This window comes from Endocarpon pusillum (assembly GCF_000464535.1).
Source record: "Endocarpon pusillum Z07020 unplaced genomic scaffold scaffold344, whole genome shotgun sequence".
NCBI classification, from domain to species: Eukaryota; Fungi; Ascomycota; class Eurotiomycetes; order Verrucariales; family Verrucariaceae; genus Endocarpon; species Endocarpon pusillum.
Genome location: NW_006916325.1, coordinates 451,791 through 471,901, shown reverse-complemented (window position 1 = coordinate 471,901; position 20,111 = coordinate 451,791). Strand labels below are relative to the sequence as shown.

Below are 20,111 nucleotides of genomic sequence, written 5' to 3'. Positions count from 1 at the left end.
GACACGCTTTCTCGGGTGAATACATATACAAGGAGGAAGTCGTGCATGAGGTTGTGTCTTAAAATAATGTCTTGCTCCGGATCTCACTTCTTATAAAGGGTGAAGATGTCAATCAAGTTTTGCAGCTTAGGCTCCAAGCAACCTTTCGCACCTATTTCAACAGACCCTTTGAGCTGTTTTCTCTCGCTCGCCAGAGTAGCATAGGTCCTAGCAAAGGTCCTGAATGGCGTGTTAGGGTCATCGCACCAGGCCAACTCCTCTTCTTTATGTTCAAGGACTGCTGGTTGATGCTCAAGCGATGAAGATACCGGCACCTCGGCTGCGTCATCTAAGACCCGCTGTGGGTTGCTTTCCTTCCTGGTCGCTACGACAGGAGAACCGAGCTCGGGCGACTCCATCCTACTCATCTTGTCCATCGAAAGCTCCTCAACCCATTGCTTTACACAAGATTCTTGGGTCGGCTCTGTCTCGTCCCGATTGTATGAATTGAGCTCGTAGCCCACGTCCTGTTTCTTACCATCATCACAAGCCACAGTTGGTGAGTTTATGTGCTGCGCAGGCTCAACGTTGCTTGCGGAGCTACCCACAGCTATGGAATCTTCAAGATTGTTCGCGGCGTTGCCATGGTTCTGCGCTACCAGGGAAGGGCTCTTTACGCTTGACCCGAGAGCGGAGTCAGTTCCAAGTGACAGTATGTAGGATGCCTTGACGACAAGTTGCATATACGACGGTTTCTCAACGTGCTCAGTGTAATACTGTAGGTATGGTAGTGCATCCTCACAAGCTTCGGTGACCGACATGAGATAGTCTCGATAGTCATGATGCCGGCGAAAGATGAAATCATCCCACAATGATGGATGCGGAGCTCTCCCCTCTTTCTGAAGTGCTTTGATCTGCTTGCAGGCTTTGTGAAAGTGTAAAGCGGTGCCTTGATACTTAGGATATGTTGCTTTGTAAGTCTTGTACATTCTTTCCTCTTCCAAAGATAGATGAAATATTGTATCTACGCCACTCTCTGGTCTCATATCTTTACGGGACGTTAGACCAGTGCTTGGGGTAGGGTGACGTTGCTGCATGGAGCGAGATACTTCACGGCTCTTTGCATATGCATCATGGGACGGCGTCTGCTTGTCGGTCTCATCCAGTATGGGCATTCGTCCGGTTACCACTTTTTGCTGATTCCGGAAAAATTCGCGGCGCGATTCTCGAGCTATTTCCGATGGCGCTCGTACAGTACTCAAGTCTTCTAATGCCTCAAGTGATGGAAATTCGCTCGTTCTCCGTAGTCTTTTCGAGAGTACCGGACTCAAGTGAGCCCTGCGACCATCTGCAGACCCGGCTAGTTCGGCCACTGGTGTACCATAATCATCGTTACAGTACTTTCTCTTACCAAGTCGAGAGTCAGAATGACGTTCTTCTGGCGGGGATATTGATGGGTTTGGGCTTGATGAAGGAGCGTCAAACGTAGCATTTAAGGAATCAGCAGTTTCTAAGGCGGGGATGATGTCGTGTACGACTTCCACCTCCATTTGCTCATCCTTAGAGTACTCATAACCGCCATGAAGAGACATCCTACTTCCTACTTCAGACTGCTTGAGCGATTCTGCTTGCGGATACATGCAAGTGCCTGCCACAACAGACGTGGACGATCGGGGTTCTTGGTCATTGGCCACTGGTTCATCTGCATTCTTGTATGGGAAGATGGCTTGATGCTCGCAAACATCTGGACCCCCAATCAAACTGGAAGTTTGAGGAACGAAAGGTGTCCTTTGCACATGGATGAGGGCCTTGCCGCCGGCTGTTTGATGATTTAGTTTATGTTGGGTGTGCGGAGCCGTCAGTATAGGGTCTCGCTGAGAAAACTCATCTGCATTCGAGTGCACCAGCAGGGGCCTGAGAGGCTCAATGGTTTGGAATTGTTCTTGATCTCCATCTTGAGGCAAACCATGCTCCGGTGATACCCTTGGGCTGTCACACTCTCTCTTCCTTTTAGACTTTGCGGAATCGATCGTCCCCTGGGAAGACTGTGATAGCTTTTGTGCAACCCCAGCACTTTCGTCATCTCTTGAAAATTCCGTCGCGTCTACAATGCTCTTTCCTTCTTGGGAGTTTACCAATGATTTATTTTCGACAATCTGACACCCCTGAGTGACACTGCCCAAGCTCCCATTCGGGCTCCCACATCGCGGCACAGACGGGGTAAACCGTCTGTATGGTGCTTGGAGTGGACTGCTGTTTTCTGGAAAAGCAGGCTCTAGTATAGCTGGACTTTGTGGTGTAGGAGGCCATGACGGACAAATTGATATAGGAGAGCTCGAGCCGTTCGATTCGCGATCTAAAGAGTCCCGGTCGCTGTCTCTTGCATTGTCAAGCTGGATGCCTTCAGCTCGCTCTTCTGCAATCATAGCGACTTGATCCTTCATGCTGCGTTGAGTAGAAGATTCATCAGATGCCTCGTCCGCAAGCTCTGTGAAAATCTTGAGTATGGGGTTCGGGAGTGATCCACGGATTTGTCGGTGTCCTTTCGAGGGCTGCCACGCATTGGCCGTTTCTAATACCTGTTGTTGCTCCTTAGAGAGCTTTGTGATATAACGGGGAAGATATCTCCCATTTGTCAATGGGGTTCTTCCGCCTGGCCAATGGTCACGATTCTTAGACACCGAAGGTGCGTCACCAAGGGCTTCCTTGACAGGATTTGCACAGCTCCGGCTTGAGGCTTGCTGCCCTTGAATGCTGTTGTAACTCGGCACCTTGGCACTCAGTTGATTCAGCATCGGTTTGACACGGTTCACTGGGTCCTCCACATGAGCAATAGACGCCTGCACGCTCTTACTTGCCACCAGCAATGGCGACGTGTCCCGGATGCTCATCATCTCATTTGGCATGATCTCTGAACAACCGCGTGGGTGCGTTGGGGTCAACGGATGGTGCTTGTGCTTGGTTGCTAGCGGCAGAGAGATTTGCGTATACAACGGTTGCGACATGTCTTTCATCTCGCTGACGTCCGTGTCATCAATACCTTCACAATTCACTTTCGAGGAACAGCTGCTCTCTTGAGAGCGTAATGGAGAGCTCATGACTATGGTGTCTTCCTGAGTGTTCTTGTGGTTGTGTAGTTCAGCATATGATTCCAATAGACGCCCTAGATCCGAGGATGCCCCTATTTCTTTTGTAATGGACGGTATTTCATTCCCCAAGTCTCCCACGATCTCGAAAGAGTGCACCCACAATTCAATTCTCGGAGGAACGAAACAATCGGAGACGCGCAATTCCGCCTTCGATATTTGAAACAAAGTGCCTGCGGGGAAGCTCGTAAGCAGACTTCGAGATCTCGTCTGCCACGGCTTCACAGTGTATCTAGGAAATACAGCTTCAATCGTCGAGGCAGAATCTGTAAGAATTGCTTCAACATCCCCTTCAGATGAGCGAAACTAGACAGATCAGCAACACGCGGACTGAAACCATGGGACATGTAGATGACATACGTCCACCAAGAAGAGGTATTGATCTGTTAAAGGGCGAACGCAAAGGTTGCTGAGCTCCTCAACAATACTGCAATGTTGCTTCGAATCTTGTGTCAAGGAAGTAGCATTCTTTGAAGAGATGTATTGACCGAGTCCTTCGGCTAGCAAAGGTTCGACCCATTCAGTCAAGCGATGCATTTCTGCATCTTCATTACCTAGAGTTGTGAGACATCATGTCCAATCCCATGTTTGAAGGGCTGATCCGCGGCGGTGCTGAACGCGACTTTTGGGTCGTCAATTCGTAGTTCTCCCGACGCGTCGTCGGGTATGACGCCTTTGTACAGTACTAGATCAAAAGTATCCGACCGACATCAAAATTTGTGTGGGACCACACCAAAAAGTGGAACTTTTAAAATATCTTTAAAAGCTTTTGCTAGGCGGCAACTATATTTGAAAATTTGTAGAATACTAGAAAATTGATAAAATTTTATTGTTCTAACAGAAGATTTCTGCTTAAAATAATTAGATAACCGTGAGCTGAAGTTCAAACGCAAAATTCTTGAAAAAATCAAAAATTTTATGAAATTTTGTATGGGACCTCATACAAAATTTTAAATCTTTTTAAATGATTTCTCTTTGAACTTTACCTCACGGATATCTAATTATTTTAAGCAGAAATTTTCTATTAGTAAAAAAATATCTTATCAATTTTCTATTACTTTAAAAATTTTCATATATAGTTGCCGCCTAGCAAAATTTGCTACATGTTTTTTAAAAAGTTGTCTTTTTGGTGGGGTTTGGTGGATTTTGGTGTGAAAATTTTGTCATGGTCGGATACTTTTGGGCGTGACTGTACCGCCACGACCTACAAGGCTTGGCCTCCCGGAGCGTCTCCCGAGGCTAATGATTAAGTTGAAAGTTTTAGTAGTTCACTATGTATCACTGGATGTCGTAGCCGCTTCCCAACTGGTGGTGATCATTATTGCTAGAGACACCAATAGGACCCATTCCACCACACAGCTTGTTTCGTCCCGGTGTCTGGAAAGAGGAAGCCTATCAAGATAGTGAGTCTGCGGAATGGAGCCTGTGCAACTGGGCGAAACTCCATCAACATAACTACTTCCTCAGAGAGTGCTCTATTGAGGAGAGGTTCCATGGCAAACTTTTACACAATCCGTCATGGAGAAGGACCACATCTTTTCTCACTCCGCAGTTGTTTCAAGAGAGCCTTTCCCACGACGCCATGAATCCAGAAATATCCCACGGCTCGCCGAGCCCAACAGCTTCCACCATTTTCCTGCCCCTCGGCCGCCCTCCGCGCAGGGGCTCACGCGCCTCAGACTCAGAACCGATAGATCGCGAAACATTGAACGAAGCCCTAGATAACATACATAACGCTGCATATCAGTCTACCTCCTTGACCGTATTCAACGAGTATACTTCTCCACCAGATGCCTCGCTTGCAACCGAGAAGCCAGGGATTGCGGAAGAGTTGCAAGGAAGCTTGAGTGGTCTGTACAGCAAGTTCAAGGCATCGGTAGAGGGCGCGAAAGACTTTATATCCTCTTCCAATAGGATCTCTGATGAATCGATACCGTATGGGGAAGGTCTTCCCAGTAGAAACGTTATTTCGGGTACCTCCTCACCATCAACCAAGCCTGTCTCTCAAAGTCCTCGAATACCTCAAGCGTTGCATGTAGTCGAACCTGGCCATGAGAATCTCCCATCCATCTCTCGTCAGCAGTCTAGGCTGCACTCACCTGTTGTTCCCTCTTTTGAAGCCGCCCAGAAAGATGGCGTGCCCACACTATCAAAAGGGTCTTCCAAGGCCGGAAGTGTGATGTCAAAGGCTTCAGGGCCTGAGACCCCCATCTTGAGGTCTCCAGCGGCGCAGATGTCAAGGGATGTCGTTTCGTTGGCGGTCGATCCCACCGTGGCCGAAATCAAACTGAACGCGGTTCGAGAACCTGTCTCGCAGATCCAACCAGTTGAGCACCAAGGCAGCGCCTCAAGCAATTCTTATGATTTTGATGGGGATCTGCAGATTACAATGCAGCATAGCCAGCACAATGATGCTTCTTCAAATCACACGAAAAGCGCTAGAACACAAAGCTTTTCGCAACATCAGCTCACCTCGTCCAAGCTTGCTCCTAGCTCTCCAATGCAATACCAGCACGATCTCTCGCTTATATCTCATGATCAGGAGAAAGCGACGAGTTTGGTGAGTTCTATGACAGCCCAAAAGTCATTGAGATCTCAGACAGCGATAGGAGCAGCAGGCAGTCTGTCTATATCCTCTGCTGATGATGCTGTCGAACAGTCCAGGAACGGTACTAAGAAAGTCTCCGGTATTGCTTCTCGTGGTCAAACGTCCTCGCAAACAAGAGCAGATGCTCTTAGGCTACTTGAGGGTGATGCACTCCAAGATTTGACAAAATCTCCCGACTCAAAGCATGATGTGAAATCACCTCAGTCTCCCGCCAGTCCTTCGGTAAGACCTGCAGAGAAATTGCTTCCTAGGGTCAGCACTTCGAAGCTGCCTGGATTTAACCTTGCACGAATATCATCTTCCAACTCGACCTCAACCGAAACAAGTCGAGCGGACTCCAAGAATAGAACCCAGGTAGAGGCCCTCGATGGTGCTGTAGACGCCGACCAAGGTGTGCGACAGGCTCCCAAGATTGTCGTCAACAAGCTTAGAAGTAAGCTTCTTAGCAGAGAGTTTTGGATGCGGGACGAAAACGCCAAAGATTGCTTCCACTGCGGAGAACCATTTTCCACATTTCGCAGAAAACATCACTGCCGTACTTGTGGGCAAATATTTGATAACAAATGCACTATCCTTATCGGAGGGTCTCAGTTTGGCTCAAATAGCTCTGTCCGCGTGTGCAAGCCCTGTGAAGCAATTATCAATGCTCATGAACATGATTCTTCCGACTATTCTATGGAGGATTTCTCTCGATCGAGTCCCACAGCAATACGTCCACAAACGCCAATAGCTCAAAAAGAGCTGAATGGGACACCGCTTGTCGATGATGATGCTGCATCAATTATCTCTCAATCCCTAGAACAAGTCAGGAAGACACCGACCATGAACTTTCCTGTTCGTAGAGCAGTTGACAGCCGCAACCGAAGATCAGCTATTCTTGAGTTCGACGCGGACGACAGGCCGCTGGCTCGGCCTAGCTCATCAAGATCACTAAAGACCTCTCACACGATTGGCCATGGTCACAAAAGACACTATTCAAGACATCAACATATTCGCAATTTTAAGGCATATCACGAAGATCGTGCTCCATTCCAACGGAGGTTGGCGGATGATCTTCCCAAGGATGCGCAGCAATCAGCTTTCCACCATGATAACATTATAGACCCAGACCTGGCGCAATATTTGTCCGATGACGCTTCCAGCGAAGATGACCAACCAAACATCTTGGAAGTTAGCGAGGGCAAGCTGTCAAGAAGTGTGCCTGAAGGTGAGAGGGCTTCATTTGGAGGACTCCTTGCCGCGGTCAGAAAAGGCCGATCACGTTTGGCGGAAAGAAGTGTGGCTAGCCTTTTGAACTCTGCTGGGGGAGATGATGCTAGTATCATAAGTTCACGCGGAAACCTCTCTCGGCCTATTCGAAAACGCAATCTGAGCACAGCAAGCAGTGTTCATGTGCGACTTTCACCCAATTTGCACAAGGAAGACACGACTTATGACCTGGCCGGTTCGCGTTTGCCGAGCGGCTCGCGGATGACTCGAAGTGCCTCTATGCGAGGCGCAGGGGCTCCACCGGTCGAGCTGAATCAGGCCAGTTTACAGCACGTCCGCAGACTCCTCCAACAACTCTTGAATGATGCAAATGTGCCCCGTCCTTCCAGTTGGGAGACTGCCCTAGTACCTATACTTCTTAAAGCCACAGACACCGTCGACCCGGACGTGCAACGTGGAGACGACATTGATATCAGACATTACGTCAAAATCAAGAAAATACCCGGTGGTAGGCCAGGGGACACGTCCTATATATCTGGACTCGTCTTTACGAAGAACTTAGCGCTCAAGAGCATGCCAAGAAGCATTCAGCAACCGAGAATTCTGATTATCACTTTCGCTTTGGAATACGCCCGTCACGAGCAACATTTTATGAGCCTGGAACCTGTCATACGTCAAGAGCGCGAATATCTGGAAAACCTTGTTGGTCGCATTGCTGCTCAGAAACCCCAATTGCTGCTCGTGGAACGCCACGTTTCAGGAATGGCTCTAGAGCTGCTTGAAAAGGCTAATATAGCGACGGCCTTTAACGTCAAGCCCACAGTTCTGGAAGCAGTCTCCCGATGCACGCAGACGCGAATCATTCATTCAATGGACAAATTGGCTATGAAGCCTGGTCAGACTGGAGTTTGCGAAAGTTTTGACGTCAAAACCTACGTCTTTAACGGAAAACGAAAGACATACATGCATCTCTCTGGGTGCCCACCGCAACTCGGGTGCACCATCATCCTTCGGGGTACTGAAAGCAATATTCTGTCCAAGATCAAACGTATTACCGAGTTTATGGTATATGTGGTTTACAACTTGAAGCTTGAGACCTCTCTTATGCGTGATGAATTTGCTCTTATACCTTCAGTGTCTGCGAATGGAACGATTTCCCCACGCAAATATCTGGGAAGCAATGACAATGCACACAAGCCCATGAGCACTCTCAATGCTGTTAACGAGCGTCTGCACGCGCACACCGCGCCTCATGATGAGAAGCCACCGGGGAAAGACCAGCAATCTGTGACTTCTATCTCTAATTCCAATCCAACGGGTAGCGCTGAAACTGCTGAGATCCCAGATGACATTCCTGTTCCAACCTTTTACGAGGATTTGGTTGAGAAACATCAAACGAAAATACTTTCCGCATCGCCATTTGTCAAATTTATGCAGCCGTATTTGTTGATGCGAGCTCGTGAACTCGAGCGAAGGGTCGCCTACTTGAAGCGCCTGCGTGATCAAGATCTTTCGATCGAGCAATCAGCTGAAGAAAAGGCTAAAGCCCAAAGGTTTACTCTGATCCGTCCGGAAATGGTCCATACTTCATTGATCGGGGCCGGGGCCAAAGTCAGAGAGATTTTACATGTGGTACATGATACGGAGTACGACAAGGCTTTGCATAACTATGAGACGCAGAAGCGTCAGTGGGAAACATATCTTTCAGGCAACAGAAATCTTTTCGATCCATATGCTCACCAAAACATCGTCGTTCTGTTCAGTCAGGTGTCTACGGCTACATCGGTACCTTGCTCTGGTCCTGACCTTTTGGCTTTTGGCTTTTACAACGAACATGAAAGCGACGAGCAGTTTGAGCCGGATTGTACCCTTGGCCAATACGTTGAGGACCTCTGCTACCGTGCAAACGACGTTTGTCAGTCCAGTGCATGCGATAGGAAGATGTACGACCACCACAGGCAGTATGTCCATGGCGAGGCTCAAGTGAGTGTGTTTGTGCAGCCTTTTCCGGCGAAGATGCGTGGCATGCAAGACATCATCTTGATGTGGAGTCAGTGCAAGATTTGTGGAAATGAAACGCCTACAATCCCAATGTCAGCTAATTCTTGGAAGTACTCTTTCGGCAAATACTTGGAACTCTCATTCTTGAGTGCGGATCTTCACGCAAGAGCTGGTCTTTGTCCTCATGACCTCCACCGTGATCACCTTCGTTACTTTGGCTACAAGGACTTTGCCCTCCGTATTCACTACGATGCGATTAGCCTTCTGGAGGTCGTTGTACCCAGAATGCGTATCACTTGGAAAGTTGACAATGATCTAACATTTCGAAACGAGGTTTATGTCAAATCAGAGCGTCGACTGAATAGGTTCATGGTGTCAGTCAAATCACGACTTAAGGGCATCAACTTACAGGCAGTGTTGCCAGAGAAGGCAGAAGCATGCAAGCAAGAAATTGAGAGGTTGACTAAGCGCGCTAACGAGGAGCATTTGGCATTGGTCAAGCAGTTGCAAGACAACTATTCAAATTCTCGACACTGGGAAACGATACCACTCAATCAGTCAATTCGATCCATGCAAGAGAAGGTAGCTGAATGGGACAATACATTCGCCGAATTTGAAAGGGACTTCTTTCCGTCCGAAAAAGATATTCGCAGGCTTGCCACTTTGCAGCTAAAGAAGATTTTCTTAGATAGAGACGTGTCGGTGACCTCATTAACATCAACGGACGAGGGAATTGCCACACCCCGATCGGAGACATCATTGGAGGAGAAGGGAGATGATGCAGAGGACGTACATCCACCTTTGAGGCCACGAAAGATGACCCACCTATCGCCGGAAAAGACGCAGAGTGTGCTTCAATCAGTCGTGGAGGAGCATTCAGGTGCAGTGCCAGAAAGTCTAGAGTCAAGCCAGGGCTCTCTATCTATGAATGAGAAGCGGGGCCCTCAAGAAGCACAAAGCGCCGTGGATCAGACAAATCACGAGAACGTTCGTCATCTGGATTTGGCAATCTCATCCGTCATGCCTGATCACCATGTTCCTACGGAGCTTGACCCATCTCAGGGTGACACAGGCAGCAAGCATTTGCAAGAAGGTGCAAAAGCTAGTAACCAAGTGTCTACACCTTTTGGTGGTACGCATTCTTGCGGAGGTAGCAGCAGTGAATACAATGACAAGCCTTTAGGTGCCCCAGCCAATCCAATTCTCAATGCTCCCTCCAGCATACCTAGGGCTACTGATACTTTAGCTAAGAAAGAAGGGGCTAGCAGACCAAGTGTTCCTCCTCTTTTGCGTGCACAGACACAGCCTGCCGCGATCCTCAATGCTGCTGCTGAGAACAGTCGTGTAGAAAGTGGCACTCTCTTGGCAATACAAGCCACACAAGGCTTTGGCTCTAAACTCATCAACAAGGAAGACATGTCGCTTGTTGGAAACGAGCCAATGGTCAAGGCTGCGGACAAGAAAGTACCTGAACGATTTGGACTCAGCCAACTCAAAGGCAGCAAGCTTGGAAAGGGTCAATCGTTGATCCCACGATCAGTTGCTCTGCGGAAAGATTCGCGGGTGTCAAATCTTGCTAAGCACTTCGAACAATTGAGCCGAGAGTTCGAGAAAGAACGAATTCGTGAGCGAAGGCAACGTGCCGCACGTAATAGGAATTCTCGCATCTATCCGCTGGCATCCTCCAGGCCGATTGTGGAGGTCTATAAATCCGTGGACGACGCTGTGGAAAGCAAAGACGCAAGCGAGGAGAGCCTGATGTCCAATGATCGGCAGACGAGTGAACAGGGTGAGATGTCTGGCAGCACGTCCGGGCTCGCAGAGACTGTGCCATCCGCCAAGTCTGAAGACTCCACGACTCACGGCGAGGACACTGCCACCGAGACCATTGAAACCGAGACAGAGATGCATGATGCCAGCCATGCCCCGTCGGATGGTGAGGAGGAGAATAGTGATACAGATCCCGCACTTAATCATGTTCAAATTCCTGAGTCTCCAGAAGACCTCGCCAAGCTTTCGCCGGAAGATCTTGATTTAAAGGAACTTCCAAAGCACGAACGGACATCTCTGATGAAGATGTTGACGAATTTCTGGGCGGAACGGTCTTCGAGTGGATGGACGCCACTAGATTATCCCCTGACCCCAGCAGATCATGTTTTTGCCGATTGCGACATTATTATACGAGAAGATGAACCAAGCTCGGTCATCGCCTTTGCACTTGATTCCGACGACTATAGATCGAAGCTGGGCGACATTCAGGAGCACCGTGATGGATTGACGGAGCTAGATGGACCTGGTGGTGTGAGGACCGAAGAAGGGCAAGCTGATGTCATGCATTCCCTGCTGCGAAAGACCGGAACGCACCTAAGATATCAATTTCAGGAAGGGCCGGCCAAGATGTTATGCAAGATCTTCTATGCAGAGCAATTTGATGCTGTTCGAAGAAAGTGCGGCGTCTCTGATCGTATCGTCGAATCACTGTCTCGCTGCATGAAGTGGGACTCGAAAGGGGGCAAGACGAAGTCATTGTTCCTCAAGACACTCGACGATCGATTTGTGCTCAAGTCTTTGTCACCAATCGAGACCCAAGCGTTCCTCAAATTTGCGCCAAACTATTTCCAAATCATGTCCGAGGCGTTCTTTCATGAGCTACCATCTGTCATCGCGAAGATGCTTGGCTTCTACCAGGTCATCATCAAGAACCCTGTGACTGGGGTAGAATGCAATTGGTTCTTGCTTATCATGGAAAATCTCTTTTATGATAGAGTCCCGACGCGCATCTTCGATTTGAAGGGCTCTATGCGGAATCGTCGCATCCAGAGCACTGGAGAGCGTAACGAGGTCCTCCTTGATGAAAACATGGTCGAATTCATTTACGAGTCGCCATTGTTTGCCAGAGAGCATTCGAAAAGGCTACTCAAGACGTCGGTTTATAACGATACCTTATTCTTGGCCAAGCAGAACGTCATGGACTACAGTCTAATGGTCGCAATAGATGAGAATCGCAAGGAGATTGTTGTTGGCATTATTGACTGTATCCGAACCTATACATGGGATAAGAAACTGGAGTCATGGATCAAAGATAGGGGATTTGCTGGTGGGAACAAGAATCGGCCGACGGTGACGAGCCCTAAGGAATACAAGAAGCGCTTTCGGGAGGCGATGGACCGGTATGTTCTGGAGGCGCCCAAGTAAGCAAACCTTGTCAGGAGCAGACTCGTGGTTGATTACTGACTTTCACATTTTAGCTGCTGGCATCAGTTCAAGCCCGTCCATTTGGAAAGGCGAAGAGGTCGAGTTGATACTAATAGCAACCAGAAAGAATTCAACATGGACAAGGCGTTAACGGAAGTTGCCACATTCGGAATCTGAGCAAGGGAGTACGCATTTTGCGTCTCGGGCATGTTGTTGCCGCTTTCCAGAGCCCATACCGACCCATGTTCACAACGCACGAAGATACGAAGTCATGGTTAACAAGCATAATGAAGCGAGCATAGAAAGTGTAGTATATGGGAATCAATGACTGTTTTTAGGGCCATCGTGCGAGTTCTCCATCCTGCAACTACAATGATAGTGCGCTGTGGGACAACATTAGTATTTCACAAGCTTGTCGGAATGATATCTAACTTGAAGCATTTCTCTGTAAAATTTCTTGGCGGACTCTCCCTCTGGCATTTAGTTTACTGCGCGCACTCTTCTAGGCAATGTACAAGGAATCCTTTATGGCTCTCCAAAGGGTCCAGGATCTCAAGTACATCCACTGAAAAGACGTTAGAGCCAAGTTAAGCTAGTTAAAGCTTATCGCCAGTTCTAGTACTTCCTTCACACCCTCGTTGAGGGGGCGCAGGAGCGATGTTTCAGATGCATCCGCGGTTCTTTCGAGCACAGCCTCACGTTGATTTAAAAAAATGATTTAAAGCCGAGCACTCTGGCCACCATACCCGACTTCAGCTCCAATATCAAACGCTCCTTGAACTCAAGTAACCTCGTCGAGAAAAGGGATGACGCTCGGAAGAAAAAGCCTATTCCAGAAGCTCGGCTTCAAGAGTCAGTCCATATCAAGGCCCGAGCAAGAAAGGAATAAACCGGAATGGAAAGAGCAGCAGGAGCAGGAGTTTAAGCGCTGGCAGAAGAACATGTGAGTGCAATCTCCATATGGAACTCAACAGCAACGTTATTACTGAGTCAAGTTCGCATAGGGATAAGAACAGATCCTCCACTTCATATTTCACCTCGTTCTACGACCGGAAAACTAAGGGGGCATGGGGATGGCGACTGTAGAAGTGGTTGTAACTGAAGGCCAATTTCGAAGAGCGAGAATCACAAACCACTATTTCGTCCGCTCAGCGAAAACGGAGCGTCGGTATGATGTATTCATCGAGCTTGGGATCGCAAGTGATGGTTGCTAGTTTAAAAAGCACTTCGACCCGGTTTTGATATCGTCATCCGACATGTGCTAAACTGCTGTTAGGAGAACGGGCTTGACACTATCTGATTAAGTAGCAGGGCGTGTGAGACCAAACACTGCAATCGTGTCACCTTGGCATAACTTAGCACGACTCGAAGTGTCATTGTGAGACCCTGCCAATCCGTAGAAAAAGCATAATGCAGACTGTGATCAGCGACCGCTTGAAGCCGCCATAGCTTTGAGGCGAGAGCCTTTAGGGGCCGCTATGCTTGCGATCTGCGGTCCCTGTGGGCTTTACTACTAGTAGTAGGCTTGCATCCTCTAACTTACTCCCAAGTACTGGTTAGAATGACAGTTGGGTGACAAAGTCATGTCAAGGCAGCAATATAATTTTTGATGCACGCATTCAAACTGAGCCGACTCCCACCGCAGCAAGGCGTCCAGACCGCATCAAGCTACTCAGCGACGCTTAGATTGTTGTGATCTATGGCCAGCATTCTTCTGGGTTGTCTGCGGGTCTTACTCGGGTACCCCTGTGTGATTGTCAGAAGGCAGCCTCTGATCGCAAGACATCCTATCTAGGCATAGCTGCCGGATCCAACTCAGCCCCATAACGCAATTCTCCGTACTCGGCTGTCAGCCTAAAGCCTGGGGTACACAGGTCGTAGCCGCCATCTTCGCCTTGCCACCAACCCCTACGAGCCAAACGAGCCAAAAACACAGCCACGAGATATTGACCTCGGCCTCGGCGGTGGATACGATCCAGGCAGACACCACCAGGGCTCTCGCTCCTTGCTCGAGTCGCAGTAGCGCGGCTGGGTAGCCTCAAGCGTGGGCAGGGCGGGCCCGGAGGCCCCCAAAACTTACCACCATCCTTAAGTACCCCCATGATCTTGGCATGAAATGTGGTGACAACTTTGGGGTCCCTAGTCTTGAGGGATCCTACTCTAACTTTCTACATCGCCGTTGCTGAATAGTGATACACGGCAAATGTCTCTGAAGCCTGCAGTGTACTACGGAAACTCTGATCTCGGCATCCTGCCTAAGCGTATTCCTGTAGCACGTCTTCAGCACAGATAACTCAACTGCTGATGCTGTCAGTCACATTTCTCTGACATAAAGCACTTTCCGAGGCTCTCCCTTACGAAGTCAGATGTAACCTCCAGAAATCTTGACGTGACGTGACGAGCCATGTCCGCCCAGACTCTGGTCAAGAGGACTAGAGCCAGCGTACCCAGAGCGAGAACCGGTTGTTCCACATGCAAGTATGCTGTCGTAGCTCTTTTTATTGTACAGACGAATAAATAATATTGACGTTGTATTTAGGGTTCGACATGTGAAATGTGGAGAGGAACGGCCCGAGTGTCGCAGATGTGTTGATTCTGGCCGAAGCTGTGATGGCTACTCTGAAGAGAGACGTTATGGCCATGTTCAGCCACAGTGTGGCAGAAGTATGGTAATTCCCTCCACGAGACGCGTCGCTTGCCCCATGCCTCTAGCAGCAATTACATCATACTCTATCCCATTCAAGATTCCGGGCAGTCAGAAAGACCGCCAAAAGCTTCACTATTTTTGCGTACAAGCGGCCTCGGACCTCTCAGGAAATCTATGCAGCGGCGCAGATTTCTGGTCCAATACAGTGCTGCGATGCAGTCACGAAGAGCCAGTTGTACGTCACGCCCTGATTGCACTAAGTTCGATCCACCTCGACTTGGTGACAAGCGACTGTCCGGAAGGCCAAGGTTTTGGCAATGAGCTTACCAGTGTTGAAAGCCTTCTTCAGTATAATAAGGCGATACATCAGCTACGGACCTACTTGTCCTCTCGAGAGCGACCGTCCGTTAAAGTTGCGTTGATCTGCTCTGCGTTGTTCTACTGCTTCGAGAGTACTCGTGGGGAATACGATTCTGCGCTTGGACATCTTCGGAATGGACTTACAATACTTCGTGATGCAATGGCAAGGAGGAAGTCAGAAGCCCATACAACGGAGAGCAAAGATGAACCCGAGGACCTCCAACCGCTGGAGCATTTTTTCACACGCTTGGATCTGCAAGCCACTGCGTTTGATGAAGGACGCGTTCCATTGCTTGAGTTCACATCCCTCGACGAAAGGACCGGGCTCAAGCCCATAGTGGCCACTGACATATTCCAGAATTTGTACGAAGCACAGTTGGCTCTCGATAAACTGCGAAATCAGGCCTGGCGATTCTGCACCATCAATGCCCCGTTTAAGCATGTACAGCCAGAGAAATTACCAGCACATGTGGTACAAGAGAAGAAACAGCTTGTCTCACAGTTCAAGCACTGGTCATCGGCACTCGAAGCACTATGGCTTCAGCAAGATAGTGACAGCTGTCAGCGCTCTGAGATCCAGACCTTTCAAGAATCGGCCACAATGCTCAAAGTTCTACACCGGACCGCACAAATGCTCATTCTCGCCAACTTTCCACATGACTATTCGATATTTGGAAGCACTCCGAATGAACGGGGCAGGGAGATCATTTCGTTGATAGAGTCTCTCCGCTTGACCGACCCTTCCCGTAGGACATACTCATGTGAGGTGGGGGTTCTTGCGCCTCTAAGTATGTTAGGGTCGAGTTGCAAGGATCCCCAAGTCTGCGGGAAAGCCATGATGCTCCTCGCTGCGTCCAGAAGACGTGAAGGGCTGGTGGATGCACAGATGGTTGTTCAGGTTGCGAGAAGGATCCTCATGCTGCGAACGGGAAGGCAGGTCGACCTAACGCCAAAGGTGGACGAGCCAATGCGACAAACGGCTGACACAGTGATCGACGACATAGCTATGAAGCTTTGGGTCTCGGATTCTATGGATCTTGCTCAGGACGGCTCTTACGCTGCCCCCAGGATTGCGAAGATGTTTGGTTCCGCCGTCAAATTATTCAACGTCAATCTCAGATAGGCAGAGGTGCTTCCGCCAGAAGTGCTGTCTTCTGCCTCTCTCCTAGTTCAAGCTACCCAACCGCATGGGGTGGTATAGGAGAGAGGACATCGGAGCTACCGACGAGTCACTTGTTCAACTTAAACCCCCAGCAGGCTCGGAGCACAAGCGCTGTGGAGAGCAACCAGATGGGGAGTCGCTGCTGCACGTACTCAAATACTCACCGAAGAGTTCAACTTCACCCTGTCCAGCCTATCCTGCCGTCCTATCCTCCACCTGTTCACTATCATCAGCCATCAAATTTCCCATATTCCTCCTGAAATATAACAATACATGTCTCCTCTACTGTTACGTGTTCGCCAACGTAACGTGTTCGCCAACGTAACATGTCCAAAATACCGACATTGACATCGCTCTGGCGAGCCATTACACTGCAAACCTATTCTTTCCCATACCACCTGCCCATAGCATACGGCCCGGCTTGCCTCGCAAAGACTGGTCTGGAGCGTATCGACCACCGGGCAAGCTTTCACAGCTTGCAGCTTGCACCTGTTACAAGCCATTATACAAGAACCCACGAAACTTCCTGCTTTCCTCGGCAATCATCCGATGAAAGCACCTCTTTCTCACACCACACATCACAGATCTCGTCTGCTCTTTATTTCGTTCAACCTGGTCTTTCTTTCCAAATCTAATGTACACTAAACTAGTCAGCTGCCACATTTTTTGCGCTCGAACAAACCTGAATCGGTGGTATGTACGAGGTGGGAAGTGGAGGTGGATCCACATGTAACATCTTATACGGGTTTTCTATAGGCATCTCTGGTAACCCATGTATGTTTAGCTGCTAGTAATAATACTCTAATATCTCTTTTTGGATGTCCTTCGTTTTTCCCTCCTAAATAGTCTACCTGCTCCTTCTATAGTGCAGTATCCCCCTTCACCTTCAACTACACGGAAGGCAAAGCAAATAGCACTAACCTGCTCTGTGATTCTAGACCCTGGGAATAACAGGGTCGCTTTGCGTGTTGAATGTTCATTTTGTATGTTAATCCAATGGATTAAGGAGGGGGAAGATCTAGGGATAGGGAAGGAACCCTCTCCTGTTCATGGATTGGAAGGTTATGAGAAGATATATCTGGTAGTATATCCACTAGATTATCTAATTACAGGAAGCGAACAAGAGCCGGCTCGTACCGGCACAAGAACACGGTGCCCTGTGCTTCGGTGGCGTACCAAACGCAACTGCATCGCTGCAGTCGACTATATACATAGAAACTTCGATCCAAGTCAAAGGCCAGCCCGCCAAAGTGCCCCAAGATCATCCAATCGCTCCCGCAACAATCATCGCAGCAACCGCAACTCCTATGGCCCATTGACCCATCGCCTTTGCTTCAAGCTGATCTGCCGCCGCTTCATCGCCCAATGCTAACGCGGTGCTCTGAGAACGAGTGGCCATATATTCGGCGCTCGTGACGACCTGAACAACTGTCGCCGTGCTGGTCTCCATGGTGCTGGTCAACGTCGTGGTTTCCTGGTTTGTCGACCCCGACGACCGCCGCACCTCGGAATGAACCTGCGCCTGCACATTGGTGCGGAAATATGAATTGCCCTGCCCGACCACGTTCCCGGGTGGCCAATACTCGCAGACGACCATGAAGCCTTTGAGCGAATTCCTGTCGGTGCAGTCTATCGCTGCGCATCCCATGGACGTTGTGCCCTTCCAGACCAGCTGGGTGAAATGGCCCGTCTCTTTGCTAAACCCGGTCGGACCGCTGAAGTCGTACATGCTTCTTTCGTTGCCCCATGCGTCGATTGCGGTGGTCATGTCTGGGTAGCCGATTGCGAGGTTTTCGCCGGTAGGGCCGCCGGAGTGTTTCCACTGGCATTTAGAGGCCCAGGAGGAGGCTGCGTTGGCGAGAGAGGTGTTCCAGGTGAGAGGGTTGGCATTGTGCTGGGAACGGAAAGCGTTTGTGCTGTTTAGTGCCGAGTCGATCAGTGACGGTTCCGCGGTGTAGGACGGTGGTGGGGTGAAGGTGGGTGCGGGAACGTAGACCGTGACGATCTTCGCGGCACGGTTCAAGATCGCATCATGTGCAGAGACGAGGTTTGAGCCGAGAAGGAACCAGCCCAAAGTAGAAGACGTCAATCTCATGGCTCCAGAATGGAAGGCTGTTCTCTTTAAAGAGAGTGCGATACAATCAAGTAATGCTATTTTTCGTGGTAAAGATAGACGGAATGAAGGGAGAGGGACATTCGGAATAAGCAAGACCTGCTCGATTAAAGACACAAAATGAAACGAAAGCTGGCAAACAAGGAAAGAGCAGAATAACGGAAGTGACAGTGAAGAGTAGAAAGCTTTACAAACCAATTTGGACTCGAATCTCCAATTAGTCAGTACTCGTGAAAGAACAAAGAGATCATTGAAGATTCGGGTTTCTACTAATAGACAGGAGACAATGCTCACAGCCTGGTCTATCTGAGACCTCTCAGCAACCTTTGTGGAAGACATGTTAGAGCCGGGAAGCTCGTCAAAGAATGAATGGTGGTGGTGTAATTTCTGGAAGCGCCATCGACCACAGATGAAACCTTCTTGAACGCCAAGCCAACAAAAATGCCCATCGCCTTTACCCCTATTCGGGATAGGATGAGCGCCGCTTTAACGTTGCATGAGCCGGGTCCACCTGCGGCTTTGTCAATTCTCTGCTCGAACAACAAAAGAAAACCCGACTAGTTGTCATGCAAGTCTTGCAAACTTGGCCCCATTTTATCTCGCCACATTCTGCTTACCTTCTTCTCTCGCTTGCATGAAGGCTGCTATGCGTTCCGCGAGGCTATTTCGCGGAGGGAGCAATGCCGTAGGCTCTACCACAGGCCCAAATCTAGCCTGATTGACTACTTGCAAGACGAGCCGGAGGGCTAGAAAATTCCACCATATCATCTTCCACATTGCATCAGCTTCTACTATACGAATACTAGGAGAAAGGCGCCTCTGGGCATGCGTGTTGGTATGATTTTATCTTATATTCAATACTAATGTCTCGCCCTCAGTGAGCTTGCACTGAGCAGCTGTCAGTCATTCAGACAGCTGGGATATGGATTTCTACCTTCTCGCGGTATCCGGTGTGAGTAGTCGCTGCGGCGATGAAACCAAACGAAATCCAGATGGCGGTGTGGGTGAACGCGTGCGCTGCGTGCGCTGCGTACGCGAGTCGCCCGCGCGCATCGAACCAGGGGAATTGGCTTACGAAAACCATCCGACTCTTAAGTATCTGACTCGTACTCAGACCCGAAACTGACTCTACCATCAGTGGATGTGATATCGTTCTATTTGAGAGACAGGACACCCCTGTGCTTGTCCCCTCCTGAGATCACGCGTCGCGCGTGTAGATACGGCGACTCGCTGGCGAGGAGAGGGAAATCCTTCGATACAGACGAATAAACAAGCGTTTATCAACCCTTGTTAAGGCCTATGGTCTTCAGTACAAACGAACTTGTTAAGACCTATGGGCCTCGTTAAGGCTGGAGCCACGGGCTACCCTTAGGAATCACAGGCGAATCGTCCTACACGAACGACTATACGGAATCACAGGCAGTTAAGGATACTAGTTTACTCGGGAAATGGAAACAGATCTCAGTGTGATGAGCTTGCAATGGCCTTGAAAATCCCAACTGCAACGAAGTCGCGTGGCGAATTCTATCCAGTATTTATGAATGCTGTCGTGCCACATGCAGGGGAAGTGTAGTGGGCAGCTTCCATAGTTATGTTTGCGCCCACGGTCAGTGGCTCATTGGATCTCTCAAGTGTGACATATGAAGGGGTTATTTTATGACCCTCCGGCCCCTGCAGGCCGTCTTCTGCCA

General features: G+C 49.2%; 4 protein-coding genes across 4 annotated transcripts; 2 read left to right on the top strand and 2 right to left on the bottom strand.

Moving 5' to 3' along the window:
* Window positions 1-83: 83 nt before the first annotated feature.
* On the bottom strand, window positions 84-3,662 carry EPUS_00604 (uncharacterized protein; the record flags this gene model as incomplete). The annotated part of the gene is made up of 2 exons (XM_007804633.1): window positions 84-3,431; window positions 3,486-3,662. 2 exons carry the CDS (start codon window positions 3,660-3,662, stop codon window positions 84-86), a joined length of 3,525 nt encoding a protein of 1,174 aa, XP_007802824.1.
* Window positions 3,663-4,707: 1,045 nt separating this feature from the next.
* Window positions 4,708-12,315, top strand: EPUS_00603 (uncharacterized protein; the record flags this gene model as incomplete). The annotated part of the gene is made up of 2 exons (XM_007804632.1): window positions 4,708-12,134; window positions 12,192-12,315. 2 exons carry the CDS (start codon window positions 4,708-4,710, stop codon window positions 12,313-12,315), a joined length of 7,551 nt encoding a protein of 2,516 aa, XP_007802823.1.
* A 2,525-nt stretch (window positions 12,316-14,840) lies between these two features.
* On the top strand, window positions 14,841-16,268 carry EPUS_00602 (uncharacterized protein; the record flags this gene model as incomplete). The annotated part of the gene is made up of 1 exon (XM_007804631.1): window positions 14,841-16,268. One exon carries the CDS (start codon window positions 14,841-14,843, stop codon window positions 16,266-16,268), a length of 1,428 nt encoding a protein of 475 aa, XP_007802822.1.
* Window positions 16,269-17,568: 1,300 nt separating this feature from the next.
* EPUS_00601 (uncharacterized protein) lies at window positions 17,569-18,402 on the bottom strand (the record flags this gene model as incomplete). The annotated part of the gene is made up of 1 exon (XM_007804630.1): window positions 17,569-18,402. The coding sequence occupies one exon, from the start codon at window positions 18,400-18,402 to the stop codon at window positions 17,569-17,571; it is 834 nt and encodes a 277-aa protein (XP_007802821.1).
* Window positions 18,403-20,111: the final 1,709 nt, after the last annotated feature.